The 13741-nt window shown below is 45.6% G+C and overlaps 1 protein-coding gene across 1 annotated transcript in view; it reads left to right on the top strand.

The window, feature by feature from the left end:
• Positions 1-1439: 1439 nt before the first annotated feature.
• LOC115326887 overlaps positions 1440-13741 on the top strand; it is a 41670-nt gene continuing 29368 nt past the window's right edge. Inside the window, exon 1 of the mRNA XM_029987833.3 lies at positions 1440-1746. Coding sequence (XP_029843693.1) covers positions 1675-1746 — 72 coding nt within the window. The 5' untranslated portion in view covers positions 1440-1674. The remainder of the gene's footprint in view (positions 1747-13741) is intronic.

Raw genomic sequence — 13741 nt, forward strand, 5'->3', positions numbered from 1 at the left:
CGTAATACCTAGTTGCTGGGACCGTGATGCAAGGCAACAGAAATTGTACCGGCATCAAAAATTAACTGGCAATTGCTAGTAATTTGACGCGATTTTTTTTTTTACAGTGTAGCCAGATCTCTTCTTCCGGCTTATTCTTAGAGGGGCTGAAAAGGTGAGAAGGCAAACTGAAAATTTCCCGTCAAGAATTGAGCCATGTTATAATTTTAGGCTGATTGCTTGAAGCCCCCGGAGTGCAGATGTTGCGTTAGGAATGCGCGCTTGCATTTCATTCGCCAGTTTCTCCAAAAACTGAAAGCATCGTTCTCGAATGTAAAGTTGCTCTTGGGCAGGCAGTCCGCTCGTAGCAAGCCGCTCTGAAAATGCTGCCCCGAGGCCAGCTTGTGCAGGGGTTCAGGTAATTGCTCTCCATGTTTCTTTATTCTTTTCAGTCAGCTTACCCGCTCCCGGCATTTAAAGATACATGAACCCAGCTTGCAGAACGAGCACGCTTTGTCCCGGAAACCTGTCTGTGCGACACTTGTGAGAGCCGCAACTGGCCGCCGAAAGTAGCCAAAAAAAAGAGCCTCATTGTGTTTTTTTCGAAGATGTACATTACTCAAATTCCGATTTTTAATCTAGTTACTGCCGGCCTGCCAATTTTGTATCATCCAGATTAGATCATTCCTGCAAGGTTGAACCATTTCAGTGCCGTACTAACACTTTCCTCTTTATCCTTCAGTACTTTGCATCACTAACTGGAACAAACTACCCGGCCATATTGTAACTCAGCGCAGTCCCATTTCCTTTAAAAAGAAGTGCATCAGTTTGTGTAACTGTGAACCTTGGTTTGTAAAACTGCATTATAACAATAACATGCTAATAGATTTTTTTGTGTGTGTGATTTTTGCTTGTTTATTTTTTATGTTCAATTACTTTTTTGTATTTTATTTCTGAATCCCCCCACTTGTAATGCGTCTTCGGATGCCTCTGGGGTGAATAAAATCAAATGAATACGTCTGCATCATTTAGCCGGTTGTTCCTGTAGTTCGTTTTACTCGGTCCCACTACTTCGATTATTGCTATTTCATAGGAACTCTTTTTTTATACAACTCCCTTGTCGTTCAGAGACAATTACACCACCCAGTTTATCGCTTTAAAAAATAGCACATCTGTCTCAAGATATCACTGTCTTGTATTTCAGCACAATAGTTGTAGGTTATAACATTTTCTTGCGTTCTAAAATGCGTTATTTAAATCACTTGGAATTCACATCTCTCGTGTGAGCTCAGAAAAAAATAAATAGTGCGAAAACCCGCGTTTCTACGACGTTAAAGCTACGCGTGAAGCCTTCAGCTCAGCGCTATAGCGCTGCGCACGTCAGCCCACTTCCGTGACGTCGCAGGAGGCGTGTTTTGGACTTCTCCTCTAGATGGTGTTGCCGTAGCGCTGTCGAAGGGAAAGGGTGGCGCACCCTTCCTCCACCGCAGACGGGACTGGCATCACCGTCGCGCCTTCGCGTTTCTATTTATTTATTGCTTTGCTCCTCCTTTCTCATTATATTCGACCGAGTGCCGCGCATTTGTCGCTGGATGTGGTTGATGTGGTCGTCCGTGTGTTTTCCGCCGCAAAGAGCAGCGAAAAATAATCTTACGCTGTTCGTGTCCGACACCGAGCTTGGAGTAGGAGAGAATCATGGCGTACCCCACGCACTGCTGCTGCATGACGGTCCGCACAGGCACCAAAGTGTTGGCCATCCTCAATGTTGTGAGTATCCGCGTCTCGTTCACCATATATTTTGGGGCGGTTTCCGTTGTTTTTGTGGAAGGATGCGTCTGACCTTGGCGTTCTACTAAAAAGCTCTATTATTCCGGTGCCAGTGAGAAATGCAATGGGCAGCGCGCCAGTTGTAACGGTGACGTGGGTGAGGATAGATTTTTGTTCCGTGCAAGCGTCAGGTCAGCGGCGGCCTTGAAGTGGTGACGCGAAGGCTTGTGGTGGAGTTGCGCAATGTTGTCCTCGTTGCTGCCTCTTCCTGCGGCGCGCTGTTCTCGCTTTGACGTTGCTTTCGTTTTCTTTTTATCGCTTCAGCGCGTGTAGATATACCTGGAAGAACGGCGCGGTTGCGCTTACCGGATGCAACTTCGGTCGGTGTGTGCGCGGCTTTACGGTTACGTGATTGCAACTTGGAAATGAGTCATGGCGCGATGCAGGCGAAACTCTATTGTATGCAGCGACCGCAATCGAAAATGCGACCGGGCAATATTAAGAGGGTCTTATACCCCATTCACACGACGGTAAAGCTACCCTCGTGGCCTGTGCTCGCGACCCAAGAGCACGGGCTGATTCGCGGATAGCAAAGGGACCTATGTTAAAGGTACCTTTATGTTGACCGTGTGAATGGGGTATTAGAATACCCAACGTTTTGGTGCCCCTAAAGGCCCTGTCACACTGAGGCAACTCTTGGACAAGTTTATCCGGCAACACGAGGAAATCGCGACCATGTCACATCGCGGCAACAACAACAGTCGGGCAGCATGTTGCTGCCGCCCGGCCACCGTGTTGGCCGATTTGTTGTCTGAACACCCGACCCACCAGTGACTGATTAGAAAGCTTGACACGGGGTGCATTTTCCACCCTTTATTTTATAAAACGGTTCTTCATTCGCGGACAAAGCAGATAACCCTAACCAAGAAAGTGAGATCGCTGATGTATGTTCAGGGTTTACGCCACCGTATGAAGTGTTTCTGTCCGGTTCTTTCCTCCATGCAATTCCTATTTCTACTGTAAAATTGAGCTAGCACCGGCAGTACCCCAAAACGCCTTTTGTAGCGTGGTGTTGACCTGACTGACAATGCTTAAAAAGTGCGACACCGACGCGATCGGCCTTCATAACAATCAGTGGAACAAATATTTTTCGATGCTGTCGTTGTACCTACCGCCTAATATGTGATCACTTCATACCCCAAAACGACCTGGATATTTTTAAAACAAATCTGGTGTCTGGTAGCGGCTGATTCCAAGTTCCAAGCATCAACAATCATGATCAGAGTGGTTTTTATATTGTTTTGATTTTTTAATCTTTGCTTTCCTGGGTTATTTTGATTATACTTTATCAGCAGGTGAAAACGCACGCCATTTTATTCCACTAGCAGTAATCTGAGCCGGTCTCTCGGCAGTCATAATTTCAACTCCAGTCTGAACGTTCACGACCCTAGTGTGACTATTTTGACAATTAATCGCTTTCCGTAATTACGCAGTAAGAACATTCAATTATTTTAGCTGCACCGGGCTTAATTATTGTTGAAAAACGTTTTCCAAGCCTTTATTTGAGTTAGACACTATTGATAAGGAAGTAGCTCTGCCATCGAAGCTATCTGTGTTGTCGTGTTGCCGGCCCGAAATTCGCTGAGCCAGCGATGGGGGCAGCACACGTTGTCCAACACAAGTTGCTGCTGTTTTTGTTGCCGAAAGCTGTCATACCGACGCAACATTTTCGTTGTCGTCCGTGTTGCTGCTGTTGCCGCGATGTGATAAATCTGTCGACAACACGGAGAGCGAGCAACAAGCTGCCCGACTGTTGGACAACTGGTTGTGCGGCTGTTGCCGTCGTGTTTCCTCGGTGTGACAGGGCCTTAAGAAATTAGGTGACCCAAACGCAACGAGGGCGTCGCCGGCTTATAGAATAGGGTTTTCGCAACGCAGTGAGGCGAGCTTGCGTTTCCCGCTTGCAGTGCCAATGCGGCTAGCAAGCATAAAAAATACAAAAAAAGTCAGACATATGCGCTTAGTAAGTACTTTTTTTTTACAAAGCGTAGTTAAGGTAAAAACAAATCAAGGTGGCTAAAACGGAAGATAATCTAAAATCAGTATAAATATTGTTAAAAAAAAGAAGTAAGTAAACAGGCGACCTCGTTGATGCTACACATTTTTTGAAAAAACCGTAGACGACGGTTGATGGATGAATGGATGGATGGATGGATATGAATGGCTATACCCTTCGTAACGGGCGGTAGCTTGCGCCACCTAACCTAAGTCTCAAAAACAAACGTATATGATTCCTCCCGCCCTTCTCAGTCAATTTTCTCCCCCTAACTATCACCAGGCTGTGTGGGATATCAGCAAATGACCCTTGGGGGATCAGGCAAAAAAAAAAAAAAAAAGACTGTATACAACATCATCCCGAGCCTCTTCGCCCCGGCGAGGGAGTCGCCAATTTTCCTCTAGTCAAACTTTGCCGGCGTTACCCCGCACGGGACTCACTGGGAGACAGGTTTGAGACCTTGGGACGGAACCTCGCAGGAGGGAGTCCCAATTTTCCTCTGTCCCGCCTGTCCCCAGTTGTGCTAGTTAGTTGTGCATCATTCAATTTTCCCTAGACAATTTCCACCAATTTTCTAATCGCCTCTTTTTGACGTAATTCTTTTCTCTTCCGTCCATCCACCTTCGCCAGTAAAACCCATGACTCCGGTCATGGATTTTGCTGTTTCGTCAGTTTCGTCATAACAGTTTCGTCACTAATTTGGGCAACCAGACCTCCCTCCTCCTGACTTCACAACAAAACCCAAAAGTATTGTGATCAGTTTTGCAACAATGAAACGTGCACAGACTGGCCCTCGCGACGTGGATGAGTGAAAATAAGTTTATTGGTGAAAAAGCAAAAGCAAAAAAAGAAGGTGGTTGCACTACGGCATGGCTTGAGAAGAAAAAGCAAACATTATAACGTTTTCGGACGCTCGTTTTCTTCAGATGGGAGACTACAGGCCTCAGACGTTTGAGTCTCCTTTCAGAATTGCCTGTATAGCTTTATTAATATGCAACTGACATTATATACGTTAATGATATCAGACTTGTACATAATCCGTTACAAGTAATGAAATTACTTGTTATCCCTTACATTTATCGGTAATTTAGTAACGGAATAATTACATATTTTCTAGAGTAATTTTAAAGTAATTTCCTTACATTTTTGACGTAACGGATTCCTTTTAATCCGTTACATTTTTTTTTTTTTTCGGGACCAACCCCCCCCCCCCCCCTTCTCTCTTTTCTCTAAAATCTCTTTTTGTAAAGTCGAGCGCAGTGACTCTGTCAACGAGAATCGACCAGCGCAAAGGGAGGCTTGGCACTCTTCAGTTCCGCCAACCCTTTTTTTGCAACACCAAGCCCCTGAATCTATGTTTTTTTTTTTTTTTTTACACTAACAGTCAAAAACTCCAAATTGGCAGTTCTACAAAAATTAAGGGGGGGGGGGGGAGCAAGTTATCTCCGCTTTTTTTAGTTCCTTGTTTTTCTTTGCGATTGAAGACGGGGAGAGGAGGTCACCAAGTGATTGTGTGCCTCTTCGAGAAGCTCGAGGCGGTAAGTGCACAGACAAGAATTAACAATGTCCTCGGTTATAGTGACTACGACCATTTTTATAATGTCACAACACGAGACAACGCTCCGTCTACCCTAAAAACCACTAAAAGAGATGTGATAATATGTGAAGGTGTTACTGCCACAAGCTCCACAAGTTCCACTCTTACCATCTTCTCTTAGAAATCCAGATGTATTTTTTTTCTGTTTCTTTCACCCCATTGACCCTGTTTTAAAAGCTACTTACTTTTTTGTAGTTCAACTTCTAGGGTTGACCCGCTTTATTTGTGAATTGAATTACAGCCAGGTTATCTCCTTCTCAGTCACACTTTTTGTGAGCAGCTTTTTGCGATCACTTCGAAAATGGTAATAGTTTTACTTCTAGTCTTACTTCTTCTTCCTCTTTTTACCCCAGCAGGACGCACCCTATCTCAAGCAGATACTTTTACAAATAAACATGATAATGGCTGACGTAGACTTGATATTCTAGGCTTGAGCGGAGAGTGAAATTCATGAGTGGGGCCATAGCGCAGCTTACTTAGTACTCTGTCCTTCGGTGCACGTGGCATCAGCGGACGTCTATCTGGAGAACACCGGAGTAAACTGCGGTCGGTTCGTGCTCCGTAGGTTTTTTAACGGCACCAAGAAAGATACACACGACAAACGTGCGTTTACATTTCCTTGTTTTAACCAACGTTCTAATTAATTGTTGTTATAAATGTCCTTTTTTCGATTACCTAAATTTATATACTTGGAACTTTTTTTTTTATTCACCAACGTCTCATCCGAGGATCGACCTGTTCAGAACCAAAGGAAGAAGAATATTGAGGCAAACCTTATCTATTATTTAATTATCACCTTACTGTTACTACTATGATTTGCGATTGTCTGGCAATATATGCCGGTATAATAAGTTGGACATAAATCAATTTGTATTCTAGTTTTGGCTACATGTATGACGACTTCTACAGCTTCGCGATTTCGACAATGGAGAATTTTAGTAGATCGGTCCGATGACTCCGATAACGATACCCGATACTCCGGCGCCGCTTTTGCGCATTCATCATGTCGTTCTCGGGGGCATCGGAGGTGTCGAAACGATCTACTAAAACTCTAGAATATCAGGCAACGGCTGCAACCAGGAAGCTTTGCTCTATTTTCGAGGTAAATATAGTACTTCCATTGCTTTGCTGAAAAAGATCAATGCAGAGCATAAAACATTCGTGAGGCACAATATGCCAATCCCATCCATAGCCGCAGTTCAAAGGGTGTTTAGCGTAGCAGTCGACATATTAGGGAGCTTTCGTAGACCGCGTTTCCCCCTCCGCTAAGCCATCCGCAACGAAAAAGTTGCTAATGCGCCTGCGCGCCAATAGCCTTGACTGTAGAGTTCCGGGTATCGTGGCGGGTTGCGGGGAGCGTTGCTGGACGGCGAAAACGGTCTACGAAAACTCCCTATTGAGTAAGAAATAACACGAAATGTCAGACGAGTTTTGGGAGTCAGCTGTTGCTCAAAACACTCAAGGTCATTAAATGGAACAGGTTGCAACAATAAGAATTTGAATAACCCTCTTCCCTTTGTTTCTTAATTGAAGACAGTAATGTTGAAAGTAATGCCACAAAAGTAACGGATTACTTTTCGGGGTAACGGTCACTTACTTTTATGGGTGCGTAATTTTAATTGAAATAAATTACAATTTAGCCCCGAGTAATTGTAAATGCAATTCCTTGCTATTTTTCAGTAACGTGTACGAGTCTGAATGATATGATGAATCTAAAGATAATCTTATAGTTAATGATTTCGGAAATACTCGAGATAAAAAGTTCTGGGAAAAATTTTCAGATTTCTTTAAAATGTAAGGAAAGAAAAACTGCCCAGTCATATTTATCGCTCGGGATTTACATAGTATTCCAGCGGAACTAAAAAAGGAATTGCAACTTTATCACTTTGTTTGGATATAAAAATAAAAGGGATGAGGCTGCATTTAAAAAATGAATTTGCATTAGGTGAATTTCAAAGGGTCTACACCCCTAAACACACTATATATATATATATATATATATATATATATATATATATATATATATATGATAAAGTGCATAATGAGTATTGAATACATTTTGATAACAGATATTTACATAAATAATTGTATGCAACGAGAGATTGGGTTTGAAAGACACAGATTACAGGAATTAGAAAAGATCTGGGGATAGGATTTTAATTGGATTATCATGAGAATTACGATATGAAAGATAAAAAAGTTTGTAACTGTTATGAATTCCAGTGAAAACCTTGATTCTCTTAATCTTATCACTTTGGAGAATAAAAATAAGGTAAACAATAAAGAATATAAGAATTTAAAAGAAACCAATGAAAATTTAAAAGGTATAGCCTTGAAATTAATTATAAGAAATCAAAAGAAAGCCATGAATAATTAAAAGAAAAGTATGAAAAACCGAAAAGGTGTATAACATATAGTTCAATTTCAGCTAGCCTCTGAAAAAATAGCGTTTAAACCAGTAAGGAGATCTTGTTGAAACAGACACAAGATTTATACAACATGGTTTATGATATATTAAGTTTGTATTAAAAAAAACACATAGGACAAATTTATATGATAACTTGGTAATTAGGTTGTTGGTTACAGGAAGATACATTAAGCCAACTCAGCAACTTTATTGAAGTATCGTTTACAAGCCACTTTGTTAATAATGATGCAATTTCTTTTAAGGTGAAAGGTGACGACATCACACTGAATATTTGGTATCTTATAATAGAAAAACTTCATAATTTTAGAAAAAGGATGTCCATATGCTAATGAACTTATTTCATCTTCTAAGATAACTCTTTTATTATCTCGAAAGGTTAGGGCATTCTTCGTTACTGTCTTGGTGTATATTTCGTGATTTTTCGATCTTACCACATTTTGGTTTATGACTACCGTAAAGGTTCGAAAGAACGCACACCCATAATGAAGAGAAAAATGGTGAAAAACATGGGGTGGGCTATCTTTGGGGACGCCACAGCAAAACTTTATCAAAAACTGACTACAAACCACGTGATGCGGGAACTGATACCGCAGATCGCGGACACCGCAAATTCGTGTGTCACGATGCAATAAACACGCGGGAATTTGCTACAAACTCCTGTGTCACGGGAAAGGACACCGCAGGTTGCGGACGCAGCGGATGCAAGTTTTATGGTGCAACAAACACGCAGGAACCCGCTACAAATTTGTCTTTCACGGGAACCAATATCGGGCGCGCATATCACGGGTGAAAAGGCAGGAATCCACTACAAACTCGTATGTTACGGGAACAAATACCGCAGATCGCGAACGCAGCAGAATCGTATTTTACGATGCAATATACACGCGGGACCAACTCGCGTGGAATCGAGATCGCGCACGCAGATCGCACACGAAAACGCGGGATTCCGCTAAAATTTTGTCAAAGGAATGGATACCACAGATTGCGGATGTAGCAGATTCGCATTTCACAGTGCAACATTGACGCGGGAACAGCTTGCGTGTCACAGGAGCCGATATCACGTGCGCAGATCGCAGAAAAAAACGCTGGAACCCTCTATAAACTCGTTTTGGAGACGTGCCGGTACAGCCACTTGCGCAGTTGATCCGATTCCCGTTGGGCATTGCGTAACGTCCGACGGGAATCGGGGGGGGGGGGGGGGGGGGAAGGGTGGTCGATGTTTCGGAATTTTTATGTTGCAGATATTTAGCCAGAAAAACGGGATGGGCGATCTCTCGGGGGAGGGCGTTCTCTCGGAACTTTACGCCTTTTTTATCTTCTAATACTTTTCTGTAGTCGTCAAAGTATAGATCCGTTTTCACTATATATATTTAACTCCTTTGGGCTCCTGTACCATATAAACTATATAAATATTATTTTGGGTCTAGGTGCCACAAATTCCGCTGGGATATTTCCAGTCGACTCACATTTAAACTTACCAATTACATTTTTATTACACTGGAAGTCAAGATTCCTGAGTAACGTCAGCTGCCGCAACTCTGCCTTGTGTTTGAGTTTGGGTTGTGATCTTGTTGTGAAAGCGAAAACTATGGAACGAGTGTGGTACAAAAAGCCAGGAGGCATCCATTTTACCGAAGCTCATTTTAGCGAACGCCGGTAAAGAAACAGCCGTTTATGGGATTCCTTTGTAAAGCAACCCAGTTTGGAAAAACAATGGCAACGTGCCTCCTTTTAGCGAATTCGGCCGCCACGAAGCGGTGTTTACGGGTGGGTCAGGTGATTTAATACGTGCCCCAGTGACACACGCGGGAATTAGAAAAACCTTGTGTTTTTTTTTTCTTTTTTTTTTTTTTTTTTGTTTTTAAACAGCGTTTTTTTTTTTTGATAAACGGCCTTTCTCTATACCGAGCTTCGATAAAACGTGCCCGTTTCCTACAACGTGTTTCGATGAAATGGCGTTCGATCAACCGCAGTGAACCGAAAAAAGCTTGCTTTGAAATTGACCCTTTTCAAAAGTGTGCGCGCCCTTTATGCTCCGTTTCACCGCAACTTCGCAAACGGCGAAAGCTACGGTTCCAGTGAGCCAGCAGGTGCCTCGGAGGGAGAAACGTACCTATTCGTGACTCCAAAGTTCTATAGCTGACGTCACTCGTTTTCTAAAATGGCGGTTAGAGTGAAGGTTGGAGATTTGCGCTGGTGTGCCAGTTGCTGAGCACGTCTAGTGTGCTGGCCTGATTGAGCTTCACAAATTATCCTCGCTTATACGGGTAAGCTAGGGTGATGTGCCCGCAGGTCACCTCTTTATCAATTTAAACAAAAGCTGTGTTTACCGCAATATTCACACCAGGAGGCACATTTTAATTGGGGTAGGGAACCAAAACTAACTTCTATCTTGGATTTCCCTTCTCAATATTGGTGTTTAAAAAATACTTTTATTGTTTCATCAATATAAATGCAAAAATCGGGCCCGTAAAAGCTGTAGAGGCTTATTAGACGGGGTCCGGCAATCCACGCTATGCTTTGTGATTTTCACTTCACTTTTCTCAATCGAAATAATAATATGTAGAGTAAATAGAAAAATACAATGTACCAATATCACATGCTCGCAATGTTTTATCAACAAAACATCTACGCTTAAGACACTTCCCTTTACTAAAATAGATGGGGTGGCCCAAGTCACTAGGCTCGATCTAAAATGGATGCATAAAACTCGACGCCTGCACGTAGCAGTCTAAACTTTTCGTCAAAGGTGTATTTCACAGGTTGGTTGTTTCTTGTAAAATTACAAAGCGTAGCTCTCTTTCTGTAAAAAATAGGACCAAGACACTTGTCGACCAAGTCCAGTAGCGGGGTGTGTTTGGCGTTCGTATTGATAGATGGCGCTACCTCCTTATCGCGACCAATAAAATGAACATAATTTTTTTGAAATGTACATTTGGTTAAAAATAAATGCAAACAATAAAAGCAAAGCTTAAAGTTAAAAAAAAGCGCATCTGCATGACGACGGCGCTTTTGCTGCCAACGGATTTCATCTGCATGTTTGCTTTTTTTCGCTGGTCGGCTGCATCCAACGTTATTAGATTAGCTAAGTTAGAACTGCTTATAAACTCTGCATGCACGAGCAGTACCCCCCTCACTCACCACGACTCGCCTCCCGTTGTTCGACGCGCCGGACGGCTGCTTTGGTAACTGCAGTGTATTCTATGGGATATGTATTTTTTGAAGCGCAGCGTCTAGATGGCGTTCAACCGTACTCTATGGAACACACAGTTCGTCTACCAAAATCCAGATGGCGCTTCGAACGCCGGAGTGAGTGATGGGGGGTACCCCCTTCTGCGGTAGTTCCAGAACTGAGGTAATCTAGTGTGAGCATATGTTAACCGTAGCCATCTGTTATTCTTCCATCCCCTCTGCCGCCCCCGCTCCGTTCTTTCCTTCCAAATTGCTCCCCGCAACCCGAGTTCTCTAGAGCCAACGAGCCCTCGCCGTTCAAACCACCGTCCATTCTTCTCGCCCTCAGTTCTACCCATCGCCCAAATGTAAACACCAGCCAAGTCGACTCTGCTCGCAAGCCCCGGCAGCCGACTTCTTCGCCGCAGCTGTAACCTTACCCCTCACCTCATAAACTATCCTCGCCCTCGCCCCTGCCCCGAAGCCGTCGCCTCTTCGCCTCAAGATTCTTCAAGCCTGCGTTATTCTCTTCCAGTTGCTTCCGCCCGTCCCACTGACTCAGACATACCTTCCTTCTCCCGTAATAAACAGTTATCTTAATCTTTAAACTTGTTCTTTCTTCCTGGGGCCTACCACCGGCCCTCACATCTGGCGCAGTCGACCTTTCGAACCTCAATTTTCAATATTCATCGCCTTCGCCTCCTGAACAATGGAATACTTCTAGACCTTCGGTAAGCCTACTTCGCCATCTTACCCGCCATCGCCTACGCCCTCGCCATGATCCAGTGGGACCAAGCAACTCCAGTCGCCCTTCACGCCTTCACCGCCAATTTCCTCCGCGCCGAACTGGATGCCAGAGGACTGGATTCCTCGGGATCCAAAGATGACCTGGTCGCCCGCCTGTCTTCTTTTCTTCAAGACCAAAAGCAACAAGCGCCTCAGCCCCAAATCCCCGCGCCTCAAGTGTTGCCTCCCGGCATCGAGAATGGCGACACGGCACAGCCTACTGTCACGCCCGTGTCCTCGCCCGACGTAATGCAACTCCTGGCATCGTGCCTGCAGCAAAACACCCAGCTGTTGGCCGAGATGCACAGCCGTCCAGTACAGGTTGCGACACTTCCAGATTTGAGCTCCTCCATTTCAACATTTGAGGACTCGAAAACGACCTCCACCAAGCGCTGGCTGGAGGAACTAGAGAAGACGAAACAGCTCGCCGCCTGGACCGATTCGACCCTTCGAGCGATCGCCATCAGTAAGCTTCGAGGTACCGCAAAGAACTGGCACCTCGCAGCCGGCCACGCCCATGCCTCATGGACTGACTGGAAGGCAGCCCTCCTCCAGCAGTTCAGCGACCAACTCACCCTCATCGAGTGGCAACGACGTGTCATGGAGCGCCTCCAAACTCCAACTGAGACGCTTCATCAATACACCTTCGCCAAATTGCGACTTCTCGCCCGATGTCCCGTGCTGCTCACCGACCAACAGCGGATTGAATACATCATCCAGGGCATCGCTGACAGGCAAGTCACCAATGCTATTGCTGCCCGGTGCCCTCCAAGTGTTGACGCCTTCATAGCGATTGTCACACAGCTGGACAACGCGTCGCTACATGTTCGCCGGACGCATGACCCGCTCACACGCGACGGGAATCGCAATCCCAACTCCCGACTTCCTCCGGCACACATGCCCGGAACCTCAAAAGGCACAGCATCGCCTCGCGAATTCCAACCGCCGTCGTCCGACCGCTTCCCACGCAGAATTTCACACCTTCCGCCTGCTGAACGCGAAGCGCGTTATGACGCGATTGCCCAGCGATACAACGCTCCCGCCTATCGATCTGGCCAGGACATACGTGACGCAGTGTGTTTTCGCTGCCGGAACAAGGGGCATCTTTCTGCCAAGTGTCCCGAATTCCAACAATCCCGACCGCCGCCGCCGCCGCAGGCTCCATCGCCTCGCTCCGACAGAACATTCACGTGCAAATCTGGAGACTCTGAACTAAGTGGTTCAAAAATTGCATGTGCCATGGTCACCGCCGACGTCCGTGGTATAGGACATCTTGATGCATTTCCCGATAGCGGATCGAGCATCACCCTCATATCCGCGAAGCATGTCAGCGGCTTACAGCTCCTCCCGTGGACAGCGGCTCCCCTTGTCGTCGTCGGAGGTGGTACGATCACGCCCATCGGATCTGCTTGTCTTCGCATCTCCGTCGACGACATCTCTGGAGTTGTCGAGGCCGCCGTGCTTGAAAACAACCCCCTTCCATTGATTCTCGGAGACGACTGGCTTTGCGCTGCTCGCGCCGAGCTTCACGTCAAGCCACCAAGACTCCCCGAAATTCACCAGCCGCACCGAAAACTCGTCGTGCCATGTGTTGAGAAGACCCTGCCTCGGATGGCGAACGCCGTGCTCCTGCAGGAGACTGCCATTCGAACGTGGCACGCTGCTCCGACAACGCCAACTGGGCTCCAATTGGAACCTATCCTAGAGGACCAAAAGCCTCTCTGGACAACGCTGGAAGTTCCCGCCACCACGCCCCCGCCACTCAGCGCGCCCAGTCAAGCTTCGCACGTCGCGACCCTTTGCGCCACCGCCACCCGCCAGCTCGTCGAGCCTCATGAGCAACCTACGCCTGCCTCTGCCACGCCCTCGTCAGCTCTGCCCTCGTCGTTTGTCCCATTGATTGGGAACAGCCTCGACGAAACTGACCGAAACAAAATTCAAGCCATCTTGAACAGCC

Source organism: Ixodes scapularis, unplaced genomic scaffold, assembly GCF_016920785.2.
Source record: "Ixodes scapularis isolate PalLabHiFi unplaced genomic scaffold, ASM1692078v2 PGA_scaffold13__105_contigs__length_92229423, whole genome shotgun sequence".
Lineage (NCBI taxonomy): Eukaryota > Metazoa > Arthropoda > Arachnida > Ixodida > Ixodidae > Ixodes > Ixodes scapularis.